Source organism: Sus scrofa, chromosome 12 (genome assembly GCF_000003025.6).
Source record: "Sus scrofa isolate TJ Tabasco breed Duroc chromosome 12, Sscrofa11.1, whole genome shotgun sequence".
Lineage (NCBI taxonomy): Eukaryota > Metazoa > Chordata > Mammalia > Artiodactyla > Suidae > Sus > Sus scrofa.
This window is the reverse complement of record NC_010454.4, coordinates 1287684-1312336: the sequence shown is the minus strand read 5'-3', so window position 1 is coordinate 1312336 and position 24653 is coordinate 1287684. Positions and strand designations below refer to the sequence as shown.

Sequence of the window (24653 nt, the reverse complement as noted above, 5' to 3'; positions counted from 1 at the left end):
TGTGTGTGTGTCTTTTTGCCTTTTTTTTTGAGGGCCACACCATGGCATATGGGGGTTCCCAGGCTAGGGGTCGAATCGGAGCTGTAGCCACCGGCCTACGCCAGAGCCACAGCAATGCGGGATCCGAGCCACATCTGCGACCTGCACCATGGCTCACAGCAACACCAGATCCTTAACCCACTGCACCACCAAGGAACTCCTCTTTATTTTTTTGACTGCCTTTTCTGACCTCTTCTGACCCTGCAGTGGAATTTAAAATTCTAATACTTATAGTTTTAAACTTGTTGAGATTATTTCATACTTACTAAATTTACCATTTATCACACTTGCCTTATTTTCTTTGTAACTTTCCCTTTTTTTTTTCTTTTTGGCTGCACCCATGGCTGCAGAAGTCCCTGGGCAGGGATTGAACCTGCACCACAGCAGTGACAATGCCGGGTCCTTAACCAGCTGCTCCACCAGGGAACTCGACCTTTTTCATTTCTAAACTGTTTGCGAGTAGGTCTCAGACATCCCTGACATTCAGTGTCTTCTTCCGAAGAACAGGGTCCTTGTTTTTCACAACCACAGTGACCACGTCAACAATTTCGCATCAGGAGTTCCCGTTGTGGCTCAGTGGTTAATGAATCCCACTAGGAACCATGAGGTTGCAGGCTCGGTCCCTGGCTTTGCTCAGTGGGTGAAGGATCTGGCATGGCCGTGAGCTGTGGTGTAGGTCGCAGACGCGGCTCAGATCCCGCATTGCTGTGGCTCTGGCGTAGGCCGGTGGCTACAGCTCCGATTCGACCCCTAGCCTGGGAACCTCCATATGCCATGGGAGCGGCCCTAGAAAAGGCAAAAAGACAAAAAAAAAAAAAAGAATTTCACACCAGCCTGACCCTCTTCCTCTAATCTGCAGGCTAGAGTTCAATGACAATGCTTGTCCCGGTAAGGTCCTCCGTGGCATTTTTTTCCTGACCTAATCCAGGATCTGGTATTGCATTCAGTTGTCCTCACCTATAACTTATTTAATCCCCAGGGTCTCTGTCTTGTTCCCTCTACTGGGTTTTGTTTTTTTTTTTTCTGTCTTTTTGGAACACCAAATCCTTAACTCACTGAGCAAGGCCAGGGATCGAACCCGCAACCTCATGGTTCCTAGTCAGGTTCATTTCCGCTGTGCCACCACAGGAACTCCGGTTTTGTTTTGTTTTCATGGCCGCGCCCGAGGGAGTGGACGTTCCCGGGGTTGAACGCGAGCCGCACCTGAGACCTGTGCCGCAGCTGTGGCAAAGCAGGATCCTTTCACTCAACGCGCTGGCCTCTCCGGTGGCCCTAGCCACTGCCGTTGGATGTTTCATCCCCCGTGCCACAGTGGGGACGCCGAGAAGATTTTTACCAGAAGCAGAGCAGCCCTGATGCCTCGAGCTGAGCGGCACGGCCCTGGCCCCACGGGAGCCGTTTGCCAAAGGAGGGGACCGTGTGCACAGCCTGTCTGACCCTAGGACGAGGCCGTGGTCCATTTCTGTTTGGGCCCAGGAGGCGGAGATGGAGCGTGTTCCTCTTTGGGCCCCCGGCAAGGTTTCTGGCACGAGTGGGTCCTGAGTCACTGCCTCTGATTGCCTCTTTCACGATGGGCAGAGCCTGGGCAGAGAGATTCGGCCGCGTGCGTGGGGGTCCACGTGTGTGTGTGTGTGTGTGTGCGTTTTCGTGTGAAGGAGGACACGGCCGGGCTGGGTGGAGGCTGCCCCGGTCACCTGCGGGGCTGTGGGCTCCCCCAGGATTTGCGCACACAGCGCCGTCTGAGACGCGCAGGAGTCCTCTCCCCGCTGCCCTGCCGAGGGGACCTGTCACCCTAAACCACCTGCAGGCCTGCAGTAAACCAACCGCGGCCCCCGCCGCCTGTGTAAGTGGAACTGCGGGGCAGCAGAGCGCTCTGCCATGAAAAAATCATGAGAACACCAAGCTGTGGGCCGGCCTCAGGGATAACGCAGGAGGCTGGACCCTGGGCGCCTGCCAAGCTGGACCCCGGGAGCAGGCGATGGGCCCAGGAGTGAGGAAATCAGGGCCTCTCGCTGAGCCCAGCAGCCCCTGGCCCGGCAGGGGGGCCCTCATCTTGTGGGGCCACAGAGCCCGGGGGGCAGGGGGCCTGCCAGGGTGGCCCGGCCCCAGGAGGGGCAGGGCATCTGGGTGTGGAGTGGGGAATGCCAGCCAGAGCAGCAGCCAGCAGGGCCTGGGGCTGAGGCGCAGGCTCTGGAAGGTGGGGCGGGGCGCGCTGGGGATCTGCTGTGAGGAGTGACCCCCAGAGGCTCGCTGCCCTGCGGGAAGGGGCTGCCTGGCATTGCTTAGCGCTGGACCCCGAGACCTGAGTCTGGGAAAGGTGCGACCCGTGGAGGTCCGTCAGCCGGGGTGGGGAGGGGCGCTGCCAGCCCCCATCCTGGGCCATTTCCCAGTTTCCAGGGCTCCAGGCCAGCTGAGGCGGGGAGGGCCCTTCCCCAGCCTGCACACACTTGGCGCCTGTGCCAGCTCATACCACCAGCATCAGCGTTGCCCGGGCACCAAGCCTGGTGCACGCGCCAGTCACCATGGCAGCAGGCGGCATGCTGGCAGGAGCCCAGGCTGGGCTCTAGCATCTAGGGCCAGCTGTCTAGACGTGCATGGGTGGGGGTCTTTTCCTGGTAGCCCCAGAGAGGCCTGACTGGGTGGAGGGGGAGGACCTGCCCATCGCCCAGCACCCCAAGAAAAGAAGAATTTCCTGAGAGCTCCAGGACGATGCCAGGGGCCTGGGGGTCTTTAAGGCTCTCTCTGGTCCTGGCCCCAGCTGGATGCGAAGAGGGGCAGGAGGCCGAGGATCGGCCCCAGCCTGGTGTGCTGGGGGGGGCTTCTGACAGCTGAGGCAACCCCCGCCTTCTGGGCCCAGCTGTGGCTAGAAGGGTCCAGTGGGCTGTGTTCACCTGCAGATGGCCGCTCCCTGAAGTAGAGGCTAAGGTGCAGCTCCCCTCAAGCAAACATAGTTAGGTCAGTGCGACGTCTGTGCCCAGGTGCGGTCCAGGAAGCTGATGCCGGCCCAGGGCAGGGGGCATGTGCTTGGCACACGCCCGCCCTGGGGAGAGGACTACATAAGGTTCAGAAGCGAGCCGGGGGTAGACGAGTGGGACTCCCAGAGTGGCCGAGACTTCGGATGTCCCAGAGGGCAGGCTGGACGGGGAACGGTGGGCGCCTGTGGGGCTGTCGTGTGGACACGTCCTGGCAGGAGGCACGGCCACAGGGCTGCCTGGGGTCCTGTGACCCGGGTGCTCCCCATGGCCCAAGGGTGCTGCCAGCCCAGCCAGGCTCTCGGGCAAGTGTCGGTACACCTGGGGTGTGATACGCCTCGGAAGCAGCCCTTGGGTGTGCACAGCCTGACCGTCCTGCCACGAGGGGCGAGGGGCTCCGAGGCGCGCATCCAGAGCTGCGGCTCCAGGCTGGGGTGGCCCAGCAGGCGGCTGGGGCTCGCTCGCCCCGGTCCATCCTGTGCACTTGCGCCCACACACGGGGGCCCCCACCGCAAACACTCACAGGCTTTCTTTTTTTCTTTCTAGGGCCGCACGTGCAGCATATGGAGGTTCCCAGGTTAGGGGTCGAATCCGAGCTGTAGCCGCCAGCCTACAGCACAGCCACAGCACTGTGGGATCCCAACCGCATCTGTGGCCTGCACCGCAGCTCACAGCAATGCCGATCCTCAACCCACTGAGCGAGGCCAAGGATCGAACCCACATCTTCACAGACACAGGTTCTTAACCCACTGAGCCACAGGGGGAACACCCACAACATTACTAAGTACCAGCTGGGTGCCGGAACCTTGCTGGGGATCCAGAAAGGACCCAGGACCCTACCAGGCGCCGGGCCTTGGATCCCAGGCGGTGTGCTGGGGGTGGGGCATCCACGTGAGCAACTCCTCTCAAGCGGGCCTATGCTGGAAGGCTTGCCTGTCCCCCAGGCGCCTGAAGAGCCACCCTGTGGCTCCCACCCCCAGGTGGTGCCAGGCAGCCCCACCCCACCGCCACCTGGGGCCGCAGGGCCCTGGAACTGAGAGGCCACAGGCACTTCTGGCTCTGCTGCTGAGAGGCTGCCTGGAGCCAGGCCCACTTAGCGCCTGGCAGCACGTGATGCCCGTGAGCGCCCTGCCAGCAGCACTCAGCCCTAATGAGGCCGTCATGCTGATTGGGGGTGTGCTGGCTCCTTTGCAGCCGGGCTGGGAGTGGGGTGCAGAGGAGTGACCAGTGCCCGTACCTGGGGTGGCCGTGGGCGCCGCTTCCCCTCGGGGCCCCCGTGCACATGGAAGCTGTGGTGTGGATCAGAGCCCGGTTTCTGCCCCAAATCGGGGCATTCCCCGGCATCAAGGCCTGGGCCCTCGGTCCCCCGGGAACGGGTTCTGCGTGGGTTTCATCTCTGGGGAGAGGGTGCAACCCCAGACCGTATCTCCCTACCGTGGGGCACCTGGCACACAGCCTTACTGGGCACACAGTGATGCCCCACAAATGTGTGGGTCTCAGAGGGGGACATCACCAGTCCACAGGCAGCGCCGAGACTGGCTCGCTCGCTGGCCCGCGGCGGGCACTGCTGTCATGGGCATTTGTGTGCAGGCTCGTCTCCCTGAAGTCCAGGGAACCCCACAAGCGAGGTGTTGGGTCCCCTCTGTGGCGTCTGCCCGTGCCTGGTGAGGTCCCTACCTAGGACCTGGAAAATGGAGGACAGACTCCTGACCCTGTGCCCACTCCCTGACCGTGGCCTATGTGCCCATGTGCCCACCTGGCCCCTAGGGCCCATGCAGGCCCAGCCCTAGGCCCTTCATTCTGTCGGACTTCCACCTGCCCCCAGAGGATGGGGGGGTGATGCCTGAAGCACCCAGGGCCCGTAAGCACGGGTGAGGCTGGAGACCGTGGCTGGGAGTGCCCTGTGGCTCCCTGTCCTGGTCCCCAGGGAGGCCCGAGGGTCACACACTGTGATGGGAAGAGGACACCGTAGCTGGCCCGGGCCCAGGATGGGCAGCTCTGGTTTCACTACTTGGCTCTTGGCTGCTGAGGCAGGTGCAAGAGAGCCGGCCCACGGCAGGCAGGGCCAAGTGAGTGGGCCCACGGCAGCCCCCAAAGACACCCCCTCGGGCTAGCGTAGGCAGGGGTGCAAGGGGGTGGCCCCGGCGGCTGGGGTCAGAGGTCGTCGGCTCTGGCTTCTCCCAGCCTGCTGGCCTCATCCTTCTGCTGGGAAGGCTTTGCCCTCTGTGGCCCTGGGACCCAACCTGTGAAGACCCCAGAGTCAAGGCGGTTGCTGTGTTGCCATGAACGGCAGTTCAGGGGTTCCTAAGGCCACCCACCAGGGCCGGCGTCACCAGAGCTCACCCATAGAAGTCAGTGGCAACCTCGTGAACCTTGTGAGTTGCTCAGGGTACAGAGTTCAGCTCCCAGCCTGGCCCTCTGACCCTGGGTCCCATGGGCTGTCACCTCCTTGAGCTGCCAAGGCTGTGTGTGCTCTGTGCGGGTCCTCCTGTGTCACCGTCCCACTGTGCAGCCCACTAGGCGGGCATCACGGTCTCCATCACACAGCTGCCACCTCAGCCCAAACTTGGGGCCTCTCCCCGGGCCCAGCACAGCCAGGTGGGCTGGCCAGTGTGAATTCGACCAAGCAGCTGCCTCCCCACACCCGCCTTGTATCTGGGTGCCAGGATGGGGGTGCCCGGCCCGCTCACTGGCACCGACAGCCCGGCCTGCCACTTTCCCAGGCGTAAGCCACCCTTGGGCAGCACCGGCCCCGGGGCTGCTGGAGGCATGGTGCAGGATGCCGCCCCGGTGGGGGCCTTGCTGTGCTCCTGGCAGCAGGAATCAGAGAAGCAGTAACTGGATCTGCGGCTGAGGGTGGAGGGCTGCGATCGGGTTGCGGCCACATGCGAGTTTTCCACCAGGCGGCTTTCTCTACCTCGGGAAAGGGCCGGGCTGGACCGCCAAGTCCAAGCAGCGGGTCCGGGGGCCCCGAGGTGGGGGGCGAGGTGGAGAGAGGCCGGGCGGTGCGGGGACCCGGCACCAGCCCGGGGCCGGGAGCTGCCAGCAAAGACAAGGCAGCGGTCCGCCCTGCGGTGGGTGGCGCTCTCCCAGCCCCCAGGCCCCGGGCTCCGGCCCCTGGCCAGTCCGGCACTGGCTGGAGTCCAAGCTGGGGTAACGAAAGGCAGCCGCTCTTCCTAAGCCGGCCGGGCTCTGATCCGCCCTCCCGCCCGCCCTCTGCCACCCGCTGGCCATGTAAGAGCTGCCCGGGCCGGTGACTGCTGGTCAGAGGCAGTGTCCGAGCGGGCAGCCGGTCCATGACACCGGCCGGGCCGGGGGACCACGGGCCAACCCAGCCGACCCGGGCCTCTGGGGGCCCTCGGGGGCCGTGAGCGCCCAGAGAGAGCTTGCCGGCCCTTCTCGGGGACGTCAGCTGGTCCCCAAGATGCCCACCAACGGCCTGCACCAGGTGCTGAAGATCCAGTTTGGCCTCGTCAATGACACTGACCGCTACCTGACGGCTGAGAGCTTTGGCTTCACGGTCAATGCCTCGGCGCTCAGCCTCAAGAGGAAGCAGATGTGGGTGCTGGAGCCGGACCCGGGGCTTGGCACGGCCGTGCTGTTGCGCAGCAGCCACCTGGGCCGTTACCTGTCGGCCGAGGAGGACGGGCGTGTGGCCTGCGAGGCGGAGCAGCCGGGCCGCGACTGTCGCTTCCTGGTCCTGCCGCAGCCCGATGGGCGCTGGGTGCTGCAGTCCGAGCCGCACGGCCGCTTCTTCGGGGGCACCGAGGACCAGCTGTCCTGCTTCGCCACGGCCATCACCCCAGCCGAGCTGTGGACGGTGCACCTGGCCATCCACCCGCAGGCCCACCTGCGGAGCGTGAGCCGGCGGCGCTACGCGCACCTGTGCCCGCAGGAGGACGAGATCGCCGCGGACAGCAACACGCCGTGGGGCGTGGACGCGCTCTTCACGCTCATCTTCCAGAACCGGCGCTACTGCCTCAAGTCCTGCGACAGCCGCTACCTGCGCAGCGACGGCCGCCTCGTCTGGGAGCCCGAGGCCCGCGCCTGCTACACGCTGGAGTTCAAGGCGGGCAAGCTGGCCTTCAAGGACTGCGATGGCCGCTACCTGGCGCCCGTGGGGCCGGCGGGCACGCTCAGGGCCGGCCGAAACACGCGGCCCGGCAAGGACGAGCTCTTCGACCTGGAGGAGAGTCACCCGCAGGTGGTGCTGCTGGCCGCCAACCACCGCTACGTGTCCGTGCGGCAAGGTAACGAGGGTGCCCGGCGGGCCAGCCTCCGGGTGGGGGCTTCGCGCAGGGAGTGGCACCGTGGCTGGTGGCGGGGAACAGGGTGTGCTAGCACCCACGAGGGTGGCTGGGCCGTGGGCCACGCGCCGGGTCTCCCCCGAAGGCTGCTGGCTTTGGGGTCTCGGGGGAGGGGGGAGGCCTGGTTCTCGGGATGGCGGGAGGAGGTCTCGGCAGAGCCCTGGGCCTGCCGGACAGCTGCTGAATGCAGGGCGGGCCGCATCCCGCCTGGAGCAAACCCAGGCCCAGGGCTAAGAGGGGCGGGGGCTGGAGGAGGCTCAGGCCCCGCCCCCCGTCTTTTCTGCCTCTGCACTTCTAAACTTTAACCAAAGCTGGGGAGGTGACCAAGGGCAGGGCAAGGAGCCAGGGGCGTGGAGTGTGGCACAGCAACTGCCCCCACCCCTCCACGTGCCTGACTGGGGGGGAGGTCTTCCTCTGGCCCCAGTCCCTCCAGTTCAGGGGGATGCAAGGGGCCCCTCCATGCCTGGACTCCTTGGCGGGGAGACACTCTCCGCCCAGCAGATGTGGCAGGGCTCCCCCAAATCCTGGACCACCGGTCACCTCCCTGATGTGACTGGTGGGCCGGTCTGCACATGATCACCTGCCTGTGGGGTGAGCACAGGCAGTTCCTGCTTCCCCTCAAGGAAGCTGAGGTCCCAGAGCGGCCCCAAGCTGCTCGGGCTCCTGGCTCTGTGCATCCAGGAGTGGCCGGACCACCCTGGCCCGGCTCACTGCCACCACCTGGTCCGGACAGCAGAGGCCCAGCCCTGAGCACCTCAAGTCTGGGCCTCAAGGCAGTGCAGACCCGGGACCAGCGTTCCACGCCCTCCCCCGAGCACTTGCGGCATGTGGTGGGGTCCTGGGCTGTGGCAGAGGACAGATAGCCCTGGGCCTCCCCGTCGCAGGTCCCCCTGTCTAGCCACACCGCTTTCTGGCCTAGCCCAAGGCCCCCATGCTTGGTGTGTCGGTAACAGGTGGGCAGCAGCGTGACAAGCTTTCTCTGTGAGTCACAGAAGATGCTGGATACAAAGTATGTTCGGCTTGTGAGCGAGACTTGTGTGGTGGCAGCGGGGGTGGTGGTGACGCTGGAGGGGGGGCGGTGGGGGCGGGGGTGAGGGAGAGTAGCTGTATCGACCCTGGCTCATTCTCTGGACTACCCCCATCTGACCCCATCCCTGATGGGGGGACCCTCCACGAAGGACCAGAGCCGCCCCCTGCCCCATAGAGGCCAGAGAGCCCCATGTCTGCCTCCCTGCTTTGCTTGTGATAAGCCCGGGGCATTTGGCCTGGCCCAGAGATGTTGGCATGTGGACTTAGTTACCCGTGATTCGAGGAAGCGGAACGTGGCATCTCCATGCTGGGGGATGGCAGGGGGCGGGGAACAAGGAGGTGGCGCCGCCAGCTTCTGAGGCACCTGGAGTGGTGGCTTTTGCAGAGTGGAGCAGTGGTGCCACCATCCCAGTCATTTTGCTGGCCAGGCAGCTCCCAAACCCCTCTCCTTCCCCTTGGGCATCTGAGCATCTCAGTATCTCCTTCCACCTGCTGCCTCCAGCAGCCAGACCCTGCTTGTTTCTGCCGCGCCCGCTGCCGGCCTTTGCTGGCGCTGTGTGGGGGCCTGGTGGCCCAGCAGGCTGTGTTCCTTGCTGTGTGTACCAGAAAAATGGTCGCAAATTGGCTTAAGCCGTAAGGACACTGATTATTTCGCATGAGAGGAAGTCTGGAGGCATGGGGTGGTAGGGTCCCCGTCGGGCACCATGGCCAGCTCAGGGACATCGCCAAAGTCCTCTGCTTTTCCTCTTTGGGGAACTGCTCTCCTGGGACAGCGGTGAGCTCAGGCTGGTGCCCTCATGGTCAAAAGACGGCTGCCGCTGCTCCAGGCCTCACATCCAGACAGGCAAAGTCCAAAGGAAAGAGGAACAGTGGCTCTTCTTGTGCCTTGTAGGAGTGAGGAAAGTTCTCCTGTGAGGCTCTCAGCCACCCCTTGTTGCTCACACACCCATCACTGGATCTGTCCCTCCTGGGACAGCTGGGGCTGCACCCCTTGCTGGCATTAAGCAGTGAGCCTCTCCCACCCCAAGGTCTGGGCCCCTGGGCAGCCATCCTGTCTGGCGGGGGTGTGAGGGGGCTGTGCCCGGGGCACCACCAGGGCCAGCCTGGGAGATGGAGGCGGAGGAGTGTGGCCGCAGCCTAGGGCCCCTGGCCTCCTCCCCTAGAACCGGCAGGGGGGGTCCTCTCACCTCCTCAGCTCTGCCTCAGTAAGGCCGACCCTGGCCAAGGCCAAGGCAGTCACAGGCCTTGGGTCCGCCCCTCCCTGAGGACCAGAGCCAGGAGGGCGAGGGCGGTTGTCCGTTTTGTTACCACTGATCTTGGGCTCAGGGCAGCAGCACTGCTGATGGGTTGGTGGGCTTGGTGGTGAAAATGCTGGGCCTCGTGGCTCAGCTCTGAGCAGGGTCATGTGCGGGAGGGGACACAGACCCCAGCCTGGGGGCTTTGGAGGGTACAGCCTCTGGTCTGGGTGGCCCTGACCCTCAGGCCCTGGTGGGGCTCTGCCCCACCCCCTCCTCCTCCCCCAGGGGAGCCCCTGGAGCCCAGCCTCAGGGGAGCCCTGTCATCTGCCCCACGCTTGGAGTGGCCAGTTGCGGTGGAACAGGGATGTGGTTTACGGGGAGGTACTGGGGGCTCCACTGCCTGCTGCCGTCCACCTGGCCATAGATCCCCCTTCGTCTCTGCCCAGGAAGCCCAGGCAGAGCCCCAGGGAGCCTTGCCCTCCCTCAGGGCTCCTGGGAGGCCACACAACGTGAGTGGAGGGCTCGGGAGGTGATGGGGGGGGCGGCCCCTGCTCCCAGGCCCCCGCTGTGTCCTGAGCCGCGTCTGGAGGAGGGCAGGGACCCCTGCGTCCACCCAGGGGCTTAGAGAGAGATAAAAATAGATGCTGGTGAGTCCTTGTCGCCAGGGCAGGACAAGCAGCTTACCCCCGATTAGCAGAGCAAGGATTTGCAGGCACGGAAGGGCCTGGCTCCGGGGCGGTGCTGGGAGCTGGGCAAGCGCCTTAGGGAGCAGGGGCAGGGGCCCACACGGCCCTGGGGCAGAACCCCCGGAGACATGCCTTCCACGGCTTCCCACACCCAGGGGCTTCTAAGTGAGGCCCCGCTGCCTGCGGGGTTGCCCCAAGAGCAGGCCTCCCTCCCTGTCCCTCTGCTCCCCGCCCCGCCCAGGGTGAGGTGTGAGGGCCTTGCCGTCTCCTCCCGCCAGGGGTCAATGTCTCAGCCAACCAAGACGAAGAGCTGGATCATGAGACCTTCCTGATGCAAATCGACAAAGAGACAAAGAAGTGCACCTTCTATTCCAGCACCGGGGGCTACTGGACCCTGGTCACCCACGGGGGCATCCAGGCCACAGCCACGCAAGTGTGAGTCCCGCCCCCCGGCACCACACCTCCCCACTGTCACCTCCTCCTCCGTCACCAGCATCCCCCCCCCAGCACCACCTCCAACACCACCTCCTCCTCCGTCACCTCCGTCACCACCGCCAGCACCACCTCTGCCAGGGTCAGCACCACCTCCTCTGCCACCACCAGCACCAGCACCACCTCCATGACCCCCCCTCTGCATTCCCAGCTCCTCCTCAACACAGGGACCCTGTGCCAGCCCCGCCAGGGCAGAACGCCCCTCGGGAGAGAGGCAGCTCCTGATGGCGGTGCCTGGCCCTTCTCTGAGGGGGGTACTGGACTCGAGGGGGATGGGGAGGCGGACCCTGAGCCCCCACGCTCGGCTCCTCTGAGGGGTCCTGATCTGCTCGCTCTAGTTCTGCCAATGCCATGTTTGAGATGGAGTGGCGGGGCAGGCGCGTGGCTCTCAAGGCCAGTAACGGGCGCTACGTGTGCATGAAGAAGAACGGGCAGCTGGCAGCCATCAGCGATTTCGTGGGTGAGCACGACCCTCCGGCTCTGGGGGCCGGGGGCTGGGCCCTCTGCCTGGGAGCAGTGCCAGCTACAACCCTGTCTGCACTGAGCTGGCCCCTCCCCTCCCGGGGGGGCTGCTGCCTTAGTCCTACTTGCTGCTCCAGGTCCCTGCGCTTGTCGTGGGGAGCAGACCGCAGCGCGCCCTCAACCCTGCTGCGCTTCTGGGGATGCTGGCCAGTGGCTGCAGGACCCTGGCCAAGGTCACAAAGGCAGCTGGCAGTGGCAGGCGTCGGGGCCCGGAGCTCTTCTGAGGGAGCCCGCTTACGGGCCCTCGGCCCCCTCTCCCCCAGGCGAGGACGAGGAGTTCATCCTCAAGCTCATCAACCGGCCCCTCCTTGTGCTGCGCGGCCTGGACGGCTTCGTCGGCCACCGCCGCGGCTCCAACCAGCTGGACACCAACCGCTCGGTCTACGACGTCTTCCACCTGAGCTTCAGCGACGGCGCCTACCAGATCCGAGGTGGGCCGCGCGGGGGGCGGCGGCGGCGTGGCTGGGGCGGGGGCGAGGGGGCGCGAGCCGCCGGCCGACGCCCGCCCGGTGCCCCGCAGGCCGCGGCGGCGGGTTCTGGCACACCGGCAGCCACGGCAGCGTGTGCAGCGACGGCGAGCGCGCCGAGGACTTCCTGTTCGAGTTCCGCGAGCGCGGCCGCCTGGCCATCCGCGCCCGGAGCGGCAAGTACCTGCGCGGCGGCGCCTCGGGGCTGCTGCGCGCGGACGCGGACGCGCCGGCCGGGGTCGCGCTCTGGGAGTACTGAGCGCCGCCGCCCCCCGTCCCCCATTAAACCGTGTCTGCGACGCCGCGGCTCGTGGGTCGGTGGCGCCGCTGGGGCGGGGAGGGGCGCGCGCGCGCGCGCGGGGGCCGCCTCGCCGCCCTCCGCGGCCCCTCTGCCCTGGGGCTGGCGCGGTGGCCGCTGGCCCTCCATCCCTCATGCCCGGGAGATCCCAGGTCGGGGCTTGTCCAGCGGGAGGGCCCGGCCGATGGGCCGTCGCGCGCCCACGCCCCCCCATTCTGGAAGCCAGGCCTAGGCGTCCACTTGCCGCGCCCTCCCAGCTCCCCGCGAAGCCCCAACCCGGCAGGACCGCGGTGCGGGTGGGGCAGCCGGGAGGGTCCCAGGCCCTGGCAGGTCGGGCGCTTGGAGGTCTCTGTCCCAGGGGCGGGGTCCTGGGGAAACCAGGGGCGCCTGATGGAGAGAGACTCCCACCCCTCCCACACAGAGCTGCTCCGCCCGCCGCTACCCAGCCCTGCCCAGCCTAGAAGAGGTGGATGGCAGGGACAAGGCCCATGGTCCCCAAGCCAGCTGGCAGCCCCAACTCCCCAGGTCCCGCCCAAGGAACCCCACCCAGGCCAGCGTTCTTGGATGGCTGGGTAACCCGGTTCACTGGAAGGGGGGGCACACCCCTGGGACTGGCCTGGCCCTTGAGCTCTGGGGCGATGGAGGGCAGGGGGACAGACTGAGCAAGAGTCTAGAGCTGGGAGTAGGGGGAGAGCTCGGACACAGATGGCCTCACCGAGTCCTCCTCCAGGTCCGCGGCCCCTCCCCGCCCCTCCCCGCCCCGGGCAGCCCTCCAGTGGGAGGAGCTCTGGGAGAGGAAGGGGTGCAGGGGCAGGTTCAGGTTTGGGGAGAGACTGGGAGGACAGGAAGGGACCACGAGGCACCCTGGGGGTGGGGAAGACCAACTAGGACCCCTCCATGGGCCCCCTTGTCGGACCCTCCACCTGGCTCTCCTCCCCTCACCTTAGGGACCAAGAGGGTGACCAATCCCAGCCGCCTCTAACCAACCCTCCAAGTATCAGATGTAGGAGCCCTGGGCAGAGAGGAGAGTCGCTGTCCTGAGCTGCTGTCTCCACTGCCCCCTGGTGGCATCTGAGATGGGAGGGCTGGGGCCCACCTACTAGGCACTTCCTTGTCTCCAGAGGGCGCTGTGGAGGCATCTTCTGTCTGCTGACCTCAGCCATACAGTGCTCTTAGCCTGACACTAGCTGCTGGACACCCCCCCCCCCCCCCCGGCCCAGGGCAGTGGCTGGAGAAGGGAGGCAGGAGAGAGTGTTTGGGGGGTGTCCAGGAGGGGGTGGCTGGGGTGGCAGAAGGATGCCCTGGCACTCTGGGCTGGGGAGCAGAGCAGGGCACGGCGCCCAGTGCAGACTCCTCTGGGACCTGCCTGGGGCCTTGCTGCACACAGCAGGATCAGCACAGGGCCCACTGGTGGCCAGCACGATGCCCTGGCCCTGCTCTGGGGGCCTGAGAGGTGGCACCCAAGCAGGTGAGGGCTCCGGGCTCACATCTGTAATCTGGGTGGCTACTGGAGCAGCTGGCTGTGGACTGCCACCATCCCTCGTCCCTGGCTGTGGCCCGGGGCCCCCACTGCACACCTGTTTTGTCAGGTGCTTGGGACCCGAGTCCTGAGTGTTCATCCAGCCGATCAACACCGAAGCAAGCCACAGCTTGCTCTGTCACCTCCTGGCTGGGTTTTGTTTGTTTTTGTTTTCTAGGGCTGCACCCACAGCATATGGAGGTTCCCAGGCTAGGGGTCGAATTGGAGCTGCAGTTGCCAGCCTACACCACAGCCACGGCAACGCTAGATCCGAGCTGCGTTTGCGACCTACACCACAGCTAACGGCAGAGCCAGATCCTTAACCCACTGAGTGAAGCCAGGGATCGAACCCACGTCCTCATAGATCCTAGTTGGGTTGCTGCCGCTGAGCCACGACGGGAACTCCTGCCTGTTTCCCATTTGTCCCTCCTTCCTGCCTCTCTTGCTCGTTTTCCCGGTTGCCTGCAGCTCTCCATCTCTGGAGACTGCGACGTGCATCTGACGTGGGAGGGTGGGCCTTGGTACTGGCCTGGTGCCTGCGCTGCCAGGGCCCCTGGCGGCAAGAGGAGCCTCTCCCCATTGGTGCCCCTTCCACTTGTCCGGAAGCCAGACTTGACAAGTAGACTGGCACCCACATCCAGAAGGCTGTCCTGGAGACCCACCCAGTAGAAGGGTCAGGCTCTGGGGCTATCGCTGCCCGCGTCGGGAGCTGCCCCATGGGGACCAGGGGTGGCCGAGTGACCCCCAGGTGCCTGGGGGAGATGGTTCTACATGGGTGCCTGCCATCTGCACAGCTGAGGCTCTCACAGTGGGACAGCAGGGCTGCTCTCGGCCAAGATGCTGGGAGGGGTGTGACTGAGGGCAGATGGCAGCCCTTCCAGTGTCTCCCCCTACTTCTGTGACTGGCACCCAGCTGGGGTCTGGGCAGGTGATTGAAAGACTAGATCTGTCAGCTCTGGGCTCCGGGCAGCCTGCGCTGCTGATGGGAGGAGGCTGGGGCAGGGCCTGGGACGTGTCACCCTTTTCTGTGGCAAGCAAAGCAGGCCCCGTGCATGCTGTCCCCTACCCTGGGGTCCCTGGGGGCTGACCCAGCCACCCCACCCCACCCTCCCCCATGGCACTCAGGGAGGTGACAGGAAGGGGACCCCCAAAACACCTGGGGACAGGGCTAAGGGAGGACAGGCCCTTCTGTGGCCGAGCCACACTGCCCCCCAGGCAGCGTAAGGACCACCTGAGCCCACCGAGGCTGGCGGTGGATGGCTTGCTCGTCCCCTGGAGAAGACAGGGCAGCACAGGGTGGGCCGGCCCCTCTTCCTGCCCTGAAGAGCCTTCCAGTGCTGGGTCCATGTGGTGACCTCCCCTTTCCCTCCAGGCGGGGACCAGGCGTTGGCCTCGGGCCTCCTGGGGAGGAGCCTCGTGACCTGTGGGTGCCACAGGGACCACCTCACCCCGGCGCTGCGGCTTCCTCAGACCGTGGGGCACAGAGAAGCCAGTCGGGCTCATCTGGGCAGTGCAGGCCACCAGACCTGGCAGGGGCCCCGAGCTGGGGGTGCATCCAGGAACCCAGGTCCAAGCCGCCCCCAGACCAAGCATGGAAGAGTAAAAACCAGCCAAGGCCGAGGCAGTGCAACAGAAAGGGGCGTTCTTTGAGGCGAGAAGTCTCGCCGGGCTGCAGCACAGCAGGAGGGCACCATGGGAAGTCGGGGAGAGCCACCCTCCCCAAAGCACCGGAGCCGCGCCAGGGCTGCTGCCTGCCCCGAGCGACCCTTGGGAATGATGCACAGTGCTGGCCTTGGCCAGAGGCGCCTAGTTGTTGAGTGTTTGGCCACAAGGCACCTGTAGGAGTCCCCGCTCCTCTTTGTGCTTTGGTCACAGGGGCGCCCTCTCACCTGGTGACCCCAGCGGCTGCAGAGAAGCAGGGCTGAGGCACCCAGGGTGGGCAGCCAGGCAGCTGTGGACAGTGCTGGATGAGAGGTCTGGGGGTGAGCAGGCGGTGCGGCCGAGAGGGGAAGCGTTGGGCTCGGGAACGTGGCCCACCAAAGCCCACCCGCTCGAGTCTCCACCCAGAAGCCCCGTCTCCATGGCCTCTGCAGGCGCTAGGGCAACGGCGCTCCTGCGCTGGGGTCTGGAGCCCACAGCCTGGGCCTGGCTTCCAAGTGGGTGGGATGCTGCTGGTCCAGCCCCACTGTTCTGGGCGCAGAGGCTGAGCGTGGAGGCCGGGCAGCTGCCGGGAGAAGGAAGGAGTGAGCGGGAGGGCCGGTGAGCCTGCCCAGGCCCCCCTCTTCTGAGCCCACCCCACCCTGGCCTGGGGGCCTGGCTGCATTCACCCCAGCACTCCCCTGGCTGTCACCGGGCCCAGGACTGAGAAGCAGCTAGGTTTTCTCCATAAAACTTTGAAGGCCCTGAGTCGTCAGAGGGGCTGGAAGGGGGCCCGACCCAGCCGGGGCCCACCTGGAGTCACAGCAACAGGAGGCTGGGGCTGCGCAGCTGCTTGTACACCTGCAGGAGCCTCTGGGCGGTGGCGCAGGAGCCTGCTTCGTCCTCTGTGCACAGCCGGTCACGCAAGGTCTGCACCTCCCGCAGCAGCGTCTACCGGTGGGGGCGACAGCCGCTAGGCCCCCACCTTCCCACCGGGCACGGCAGCGGGTCCTCTGGGGGATGCCCGCCATGTGCACAACCCTACTCAGGACGTGGTTGTGTCCTTGGTGTGTGGGACACGCCTCCCAGCCCCGATGAGCCCTTGAGACATGAGGCATGGCTGGGCTGAGAGGAGACCCCTCCCTAGGGGACAACAGTGTCCCCTTGCAGCAGGAGCCTAGCCCCGCGTCCCTACCAAGATGGGCACTCACCAAGGGCCTGTGTGTGATCCCAGAAGCCCCTCCCCAGGCTGCTGGAAGGCTCAGGGGACCGGCCCCTCAAAGGGCCTCACCTCGTGGTTGGCCTGGATCTGGTGGAGATACTGCAGGCGGAGGTCAGGAGGGCTGGAGCCCCGGGCGGCCTGCTGCACGACCAGCCTCTAGGGGGACACAAGAGAGCCCGTCACTCTGAGGGGCGGCTGGAGCTGCACGTCGAAAGGGTCCCCACATTCCGAGCGGCCAGGCGAAGGCCGGCTGTGATGAGCACACTTCCGTCACGGGGGCGCCGTGGTGCAGCACGGAGGACAGAGGCCTGCGGCCCCCAAGCAGCCCCTCCTCAAGGAGCCTGAAGCCCCCACGAGGGGCTGAATGACAGCCCCCGAGTGCACCTGGGGAAGCCCCAGCACCCAGAGGTGATTGGAGGGAGGCTCTTCACAGGCCATCGGGGTAACGCGAGGTCACGTGGGTGGCCCCTGGCCGCTGAGGTCAGGACTCAGACAGGCAGAGGGACAGGCACACGCCCAGGAGAGGCCTCGGAAGCAACCAGCCCGCTGACACTTGGATCCCGCCTCCCGGCTGAGTGCAGTGTCCCCTGGGGCTCTGTCGCGGCAGCCCAGGGACGCCACCCCTGTCTGCGCGGCACGCTGCTCCGCCTGCTCGCTGACGGCCCACGTCTCGGCTGCTGCGCTCGGTGTGTCTGGAGCCCTGAGTGTCTCGGGCCCGGCGGGAGGGACGACAGGGTGGAGAAATGCAGGGGCAGGCGCTCTGCTGAGGGGACGGGGAACCAGGTTCCCGAGCTCAGGCGTGAAGCCGCGGACATGCCACGGTGGCTCAGCACGGTGGTCACAGCAGTGGCCGGGCCCAGGCTTGCCTGGATGGACTGGTGGGTCTAGAACAGCAGCCTCGATCCTTGCTGGAGCTCAAGTGCAGCTTCTCTGGCTCCCGGGGGCTGGGGGCCGGTGCAGAGACCACGCGTAGGGGAAGGCATGGGAACGGGTTGATGCTGTGGCCGCAGACCCCTCTGCGCAGCCAAGGCCGCAGGCTCGACCGGGAGGAGAAGGTGGGGGCTGACCTGGGCCCGGCTCAGACCTCCGCCCAGAACACAGAGGCCTCGTGGACGTCTCCCTCCGACCCACGGGCCACGTGTACTCACAGGCCGCCGGGAACCAAGCCGGGCCCATCCCCACGCACCTCCCAACCACGCACTGCTCAGCTGCCACCTGGGCACGTAGCCACAGGCCACCATGGTCCCCACCACCCCACGGAGACTTCCCGCGCAAGCCAAAGACAGCTGCCAGACCTGCAGACGCCCGACAACGGCGTGGTGTGCCCTGCACATGTTGGCCAGAGAGGAGCTCTCCAGCTGGATCTCCACGGCCTGGAGGGGCCCCGCTGGGCACAGGTCGGTCACGGACACCTGCAAGACACACGGAGCCTCGCTGGCTGCCCACAGCCCTGCCCTTTCACGCCTGAGGGTCTGCAGCCGGCAGGAGCCCCCACAGCTTGGGGGCTCGGGGTCTGGGTCCCCGCACCCAATGCCAGTTACCACCTGAAGAACCGGCCCGCCAAGCAAAAGCCGGCCTGCTTGTTTGGAAACGTCTGCGGAAGAGCCCCGGCCCCGCAGCATCCGACTGGGGACGCGCTCCAGAGGGAGGCGACAGCTGTGGCTGCACCGCCACGGACAGCCCATGCCTGGACCCCCCACGGCCCACACTGCTCATGCCGGGCCCACCAGCGGGTCAGGGTCTCAAGTGTGAAAACGGGGAAGGGGCTGGGCGACTGAGGTCAGCTCAGCACCTTCAGGCCAAAGATAAAACCCGAGGAGATGGGGAGAGGGGGACAGGGGGCAAGGCCCTGGGCCCCGAGGGGCCGCGGGAGGATGCCGTCCACAGAAGCCCTTCCCGCTGGGACCCTGGGGCACCCCCCACACCCGCAGGCCCCAGAGCCTTGAGCCTGCCCAGTCTTGGCCTGACCGGAAGGGCCGTCCAGTGGGCGGCCTCCACCGACCACCCTTGGCGAGTCCCCCCTCCCCGGGCTGCTCCCCCAGCGCCTCCAATGCTGCAGCACGGGGGTCTGTCGGACCCTGAACGGGGGTCTCAGGAAGAAAGGTGTGCGCGAGGGGCAGGGCCGGAGGGCTGAGCCATCCTAGCGCCCCCGGGCAGGTGGCCTCTGGGACGGGGCCTGGCGCCCTGCTGGTCTAGGGAGGGGCAGCTGGGGGGGGGGGCTGGAGTCACTCATGCTGCCTCCGGTGCGAGGGACCGAGCCACACACACAGCCGGGGCCTCGTGTCGAGCGTGCTGGACGTCCTGATGCAGAGCCGGTGAGAAGCTGACCCTGCCTGCAGCCCCACGAGGCCCGCCCACCAGCCTGCCTCTCGGAGGCTTCTGGAGGATGGGCCCTGGACTCCGCTTCTCCCCAGGGGCGCGAGGCCCTGGCTCAGAGCTGCTGCTGTTGAGGCCGACGCCCCCCGGCAGCAGGGCTGCCCCCCGCTTGCCTCGCGGATGATGAGGCGGATGTCGGCGCCATCGGGGGCCACCCCCTGGACAGAGGACAGCGCCTGTGCCCTCACGACGTCGGCGGCGGTGTTCTCGGCGAGGAGCCACTGCAGGGTGGCTGAGCACAGGGGCCCTCCTGGGGGAGAGAGGCGCGGCCGTGAGGTTGGGCAGATCCCAGGAGAGAGGGAGGGGCCCCAAGGCCAGAGCGAAGCCAGTCAGTGTCACCAACCTGCGTGGCTGTCCCCGAAGGCGGCCCTGAGCAGCTCTGCTGACACCCTGATGGTGGCCACCGATGGGGGCAGGTACTTGGCCCGCAGGGACTCGGGGCCTGCCAGCTGGCCGCCAGGCCCGCGGCAAGTTTGCAGGAAGGTGTGGACGGGGTCCCCGGCAGGGCCGAGCTGGCCCGGGGCCCGCACGGGGGGCGCAGCCAGGCCGGGGAAGCGCAGGCCCTGTAGCATGTCCACCGTGTGCTCACTCAGGGGCAGGCACACGCCCTCCTGCTCGGGCAGGACACCAGGGGGGCACTCCTCGGAAGGGGGCTCCTCGAAAGGGTCCCTGGGGGCCAGGGCCCCCCCCAAGACCTCCCGGAGGCTGTAGAAGAGCGCGCAGGACACGGTCACTGGCAGGTCGAGCGACCCGTCCTCGCCGGGGCCCAGGGGCAGCGTCACCTCCCGCCGGCCGCCAGGGCCCAGCTGGTCCAGGGGGATGGTGTAGGTGACGGCTGAGCCGGCCGAGTCCAGGTCTAAGGCCCGGGCGCTGCTGAGCACCTGGACGCACAGGGCCCAGCCCCGGTCCAGGCTGAAGCTGCTGCTGTTCTCCAGCAGGCAGGTGGCCGTCAGCACGTCCTGCAGCTGCAGGCGGCTCCAGGCGGGGGTGACGGAGCAGGAGATGGGCCGGGGGCCCTCCCGGCTGGACAGCAGGGCGCAGCTCACGTTCATGGCTTCGTTGAGGCACGCCAGGGCCTCATTCCGCTGGTCAACCGCCTTCTTCAGAGAGGACACTCTGGAGGCAGAGCGGCAGCTGAGGGCGGGCCTGGGCCTCGCTCGTCCTCGGTCCCGCCCGCTGCCCTTCACTCCAGCAGCAGGAGAACAGGACAGAGGCGAAGCTGGGCAGCCTGCACTCGGTGGCCTGGCCTCTCCCGCCGGGCTCACGGAGCCTGCACCCGTCAGGGCCACCAGGCCAGGTGGTGCCCACGGTGGGGTGGCCGCCTGCGCCACAACGTGTCTCGAGGCGGCCTATCTGTGACACCACCATGACGCCCTAGAGGACGGCAGGCGCCCTGGAATGCCCTAAACCACAGGGGCCTGGTGCCCACAGCTCGCTTTTAGTGCTGTCTTCGGCCAGGCAATGGGACGTCCGGGGCTGTCATGGGGCTCAGAGCCAAAGACACAGGGCTGGCTCAGAGTGGCGCCACCACCCCGGATGCCGCACCAGCCTCTGTCCGAGCTGCGGCCCTGCTCACCTCTCAGAGACGGTGCCAATTCCAGACAGCAGCTCCTTGATTTTTCGGCCGGCGTTCGCCACGGTCACTCGGGTGGGGCAGGGCGCCTCAGAGTGTGGGTCCAGGAGGCAGGTCATCAGCCGGCCTCTGGCAGACAGGGCCAGGAGCTCGGTGCTACCTGAGGGTGGACACATGTGGGGCCTGGTCGACAGGCGGGGAGGGGCACTGAGCAGGGCCCTGGCAGGACAGGTGCCCAGGTCGGGAGGCCGTCCCGAGAGCCGGGGGTGCATGCTGGGCCGGGCACACGCTGTCAAGGGCCCCCCCCGGAGAGAGTATCAGCACAACAGAGGCAATACCTGGTACCCGGACAGGACTAAAGGGGCCAGACCAGGGCCAGGAGCGTTGCTGCAGCCCCTCCAACAGGCCCCCCGAGAGCAAAGCTGCTCTGAGGTTTTCCAAGGGAAGCAGGTGCCACACAGGCCCTGGGCCTCCTCCACTGGCCTGTCTTTTTTTTTTTTCACCTTTTCTAGGGCCGCTTCCGTGGCATATGGAGATTCCCAGACTAGGGGTCTAATCGGAGCCGTAGCCGCCGGCCTATGCCAGAGCCACAGCAACACGGGATCCAAGCTGCACCTGTGACCTACACCACAGCTCACGGCAACACCGGATCCTTAACCCACTGAGCAAGGCCAGGGATCGAACCCACAACCTCATGGTTCCGAGTCGGATTCGTTAACCACTGAGCCACGACGGGAACTCCTCCACTGGCCTCTCTGGAAGCCCGCTGCCTCTCCGGCACCATTCAGCCTCCTTTCTTGCTCCTGGGCCACCAGGGAGCTCCCCTGGGAGAGAGGCTCCGTCTCCTGAGGTCCAGGCCTGAGCCCACCCAGAGGTGCAGCACCCTTACTCCCTGTGGGGGAGACAACAGTCTTTTCCCTCGAAAGGCACTTCTTATGGGTCAAGTGGGGGCCACGGCAGGCTTTGTGGTGCACGTGGGAGCTGTCTTAAGAGGCACACGCCCTGGGAGAAAGGGGATCTCTCCTGCCCCCCAACACTGGGCACCATGGCCGAGGCCTGGCCGAGCTCTGCCTGGGTGAACACACCTCACAGCCCTCCAGGCGGGGCGGGCTTGTCGGAGGCCACAAGGGAGCTGGAGCAGGCATTTTCCGGTTTTCCAAAGAGGCGTAAGGGAGAGACCTGAACCGACCTGCACTCCCCCCCCCGGACAACCTGTCCCCGAAAAACGCTCTTGTTCCGAGTCGCCCAGGTGCAGAGCCCACCCAGGCAGAGTGGCAGAGGCCCCGCCCTAACACGCAGGACCTGGGGACAAGAAGTGTCGACCCTGAGGCTGCGCCAGGTGAGGGTGGGCCTGCCCCGGCAGGGGTACGGAGAAGAGGCGTGAGGCGGGGAGAGGAGGAGAGGCCGCCGCCCTGGACTTCGCCGCTCGGTTTTCGTCGCAGTTCCTACCTTCAGGTGCTCTCGATGACACCGAGAGGGTGACGACGCTGCAGACGCTCAGGCTGGCCGGACACAACAGAGCGGGCAGGCCTCCTGGGGCCCGGTGGGCTGCATGGGGTCCCAAGGGGAGCCTCCCTGAGCCAGGTGCGCCACACAGAGGTCCGAGGGGGTGCTGTGGTACAGGCGGCCGCCCTCGCCACAGGCCGCACAGAGCAGGGGCCCCGGGAGGCAGTACTCCCGCAGCTCTGGCACCAGGTGCCCCACCTCGTCCCAGCTGGCCTTGATGGCCAGGGTCCGGCCGTGGTGCCCGAGTGCCACCAGGCAGTCAGAGTGGGCGTCCCCCGTAGCCTCGGCCAGTGGCTCTGTCCTCACGGCCCCGATGAAGATGACGGGCTCCTCCAGGTGATGGAGGATCTTGACAAGCGCCTTCGGGTCACCAGGGGCTGACCTGGAGGTGACCAGGGTCTTCAGGACCACACAGCAGAGCTGGCCATCAGGGAGGCCACAGAGGATCACCGGCGACTCCAGGAGGGAGGCGTCGGCTCCAAAGAGTAAGCCAAAGAGGGCCTCCTCCAGCGTGACACCCCCGGAGCCCTGCACGTGGCCGTGAGGGACCCCGGGGCCTGGCGGTGATGCACAGCACAGCACCGGGAGGAAGCAGGGGGCTGCGGGCTCCCCCAGGCTCCCAGATGGGGGGGTGCAGGTGGACAACTCCACCTCACCAATCTGGCCTCCGGGCCGGGGGTCCTGCCCCGGACAGGGACGCTCAAACAGCTGCAACTTCCACTGGGCGGGGCCCTGCGCCAGGGCGACGAGCACGTTGTCCAGCACGGTGAAGGCACACAGCGTGGCATCAGGGAGGACACAGGCGCCTGGGTCCACAGGGATCACAGGGGCAGGGGGCTCGCCGGCCTCACCGTCCTGGTTGTCCCTGTCATTCCTGCCATCCTGGCTCACAGACCTTCGAGAACACAGGGAACTGCTGGTCACAAGCTCCCTGCGTGGCAACCTGCCCAGGACACGACAGGTCTGGGGTCTGCACAGGGAGGGATCCCACCTGCTCCATGGACTGCCCAGCTCCCAGACAGTCACCTGGGGGCACATGCCCAACAGGTTGTACCAAGGCTTCCAGAAACGGGGTTTGGACAGGAAATTCTCCTCGCAACAGAACTGTCGGCCCCCCACGCCCCACCCCGGGCCTCCACTGTGACTCACACCTGCTACCTTTCTATTTGCTAAACCAGTCGTGAGCAGGGGCCGGCATCTAGGCTCTGCACTGCTACCTGGGGTGGGGGCCTGGCTCCTCTGGCCACTGACTCCAGGTACACAGAGACCCGCCTCAAAGGTGTGACATGGCAGCCCCGCCAAGGCCAAAGGGGCAGCACCCTGCTCCGGGGGGCAGACTCGGCTGCCTGAACCCCCTGTCCCACCAGAGGCAGTGTCTGAGGACGGCAGGGAAACACCGGTCAGGGAGAGCGCGAAGCCCACCTGAGACCATATCGACCTCGACCGCGGCGAGGCCAGTGAGGGCCCGCCCAGAGCAGCGGCGCCTGCAACCTCACCTGCTGGCCTGGTCCAAAGACAAGCAGTAGATACCGCTCCGGGCGCACAGAACGTAGAGCGCCCTGCCAAGGGCCAGGAGCTCCAGGTGCCACACCCGGCCGGGAAACTTGTACACAGCCTGGGCGCCCGGGGAGAAGGCAGCGTCGGGCGGGGCGCCGAGGCAGCGGACGAACTGCTCCGCGGCGCCGGCCCCCCCGTGCCGAGCCCCGCCGCGGGGACCCCGCCCCCTCCCTTCCGCGGCCCGGGACCCGCCCCGCCCCGCCCCGCCCCGCCCTCCTCCCGGCCCCGCCCGGCCCTCACGGTCAGCAGCCGCCCGTCGCGGTCGTAGACGTAGACCAGTTCGCTCCCGGTGGACAGGAAGATCTCCGCCCCGTGGCACAGCACGCGGGGCTTGCCCGCAGCCAGGCCCCCTAGCGGGCAGCAGAAGCCCGCCAGGTATTCGACCCGCGGCGCGAGGCCGGCCATGGCGGGAGTCGCCGGGAGGCCCGGCCGCAGAGGGAGCTCGGCCTCGCGGCGCCCGTGCCGGAGGCGGGGCGCTTTACGGCCGCTCCGGTCTCAGCGCGGCCTCCGCCGTAAAGCGGCGCGGCGGGGGCGGGGGCGGGGGCGGGGGGCGCGGCGGGGGCGGGGCCGGGGGCGGGGCCGGGCGGAGAGCTGGGCCCTCGGCCGGAGTCCCGCGCAGCGGGCTGAGGGCCAGACCGCTGGCGTAAAGCTCGTGGACTCAGGGCGGTTTGGCGAAGGTCCAGAGCGTTTAAAGCCAAACGCGGGAAGCCCAAGGCCCTGACCCTGTCGCTCGTCCGTTCTCCCCCGGGCCTCCCCTGGAAACCCACGACGTCGCGCTTCCCCCGTGCTTCCGAGGGCCGCGCCGGCTCCCCCACGGCGGGGGCCATCAGAACGCGTCTCCTCCGAGCGGGCAGTCCGCTCCTAAAGCCACTTTCTAGGGTTTCGACGGGCGGTTGGATCTGTGAAGCCCAGCAGGGGGTCGGACAGCTTCACGTCTTGCCACGCCCGCGGCGCTGGGGCTCCGGCTCTGAGCGGCTGAGCCACCTTACTCCTGCCACATCCCCAGGGCACTGCTGCGTCTGAGCGCGACCACGGATAGAAGTATCCCTCTCTTGATGCTGTCTATGGATGCGTTGGTTTGGCCAGTGGGGACAAAGAGTAAGCCAGAGTTGTTGTGGGTTGAGGGCAGAGGACCGTAAAGAAAATGCCTGACCACATCTCAGGAAGAGGGGCAGCTCATCAGCAATCAGCCTGGGGGTCGGGGTGAAGGCA

The 24653-nt window shown here is 66.7% G+C and overlaps 2 protein-coding genes across 2 annotated transcripts; one reads left to right on the top strand and one right to left on the bottom strand.

Moving 5' to 3' along the window:
• Positions 775-12051, top strand: FSCN2 (fascin actin-bundling protein 2, retinal). Its single transcript, XM_003357929.4, has 5 exons — positions 775-7261; positions 10550-10706; positions 11102-11223; positions 11549-11716; positions 11806-12051. The coding sequence occupies exons 1-5, from the start codon at positions 6436-6438 to the stop codon at positions 12009-12011; spliced, it is 1479 nt and encodes a 492-aa protein (XP_003357977.2). The 5' UTR covers positions 775-6435; the 3' UTR covers positions 12012-12051.
• On the bottom strand, positions 15190-23966 carry FAAP100 (Fanconi anemia core complex associated protein 100). Its single transcript, XM_021066475.1, is given in 11 exon segments — positions 15190-15793; positions 16021-16158; positions 16499-16585; positions 17725-17841; positions 18919-19055; positions 19149-19921; positions 20382-20538; positions 21828-21947; positions 21950-22779; positions 23381-23499; positions 23682-23966. Coding segments are annotated over 10 exon segments (2637 nt in total). The 5' UTR covers positions 23847-23966; the 3' UTR covers positions 15190-15793; positions 16021-16026.

What these genes read in the sequence shown, in the direction of transcription:
- FSCN2 (XM_003357929.4), top strand. Translation starts at nt 6,436, where the DNA reads ATGCCCACCAACGGCCTGCACCAGGTGCTGAAGATCCAGTTTGGCCTC. An exon ending in CTACGTGTCCGTGCGGCAAG is followed by an intron (nt 7,262 to 10,549) that starts GTAACGAGGGTG and finishes TCCTCCCGCCAG; the next exon opens with GGGTCAATGTCTCAGCCAAC. An exon ending in CGGCGCCTACCAGATCCGAG is followed by an intron (nt 11,717 to 11,805) that starts GTGGGCCGCGCG and finishes GGTGCCCCGCAG; the next exon opens with GCCGCGGCGGCGGGTTCTGG.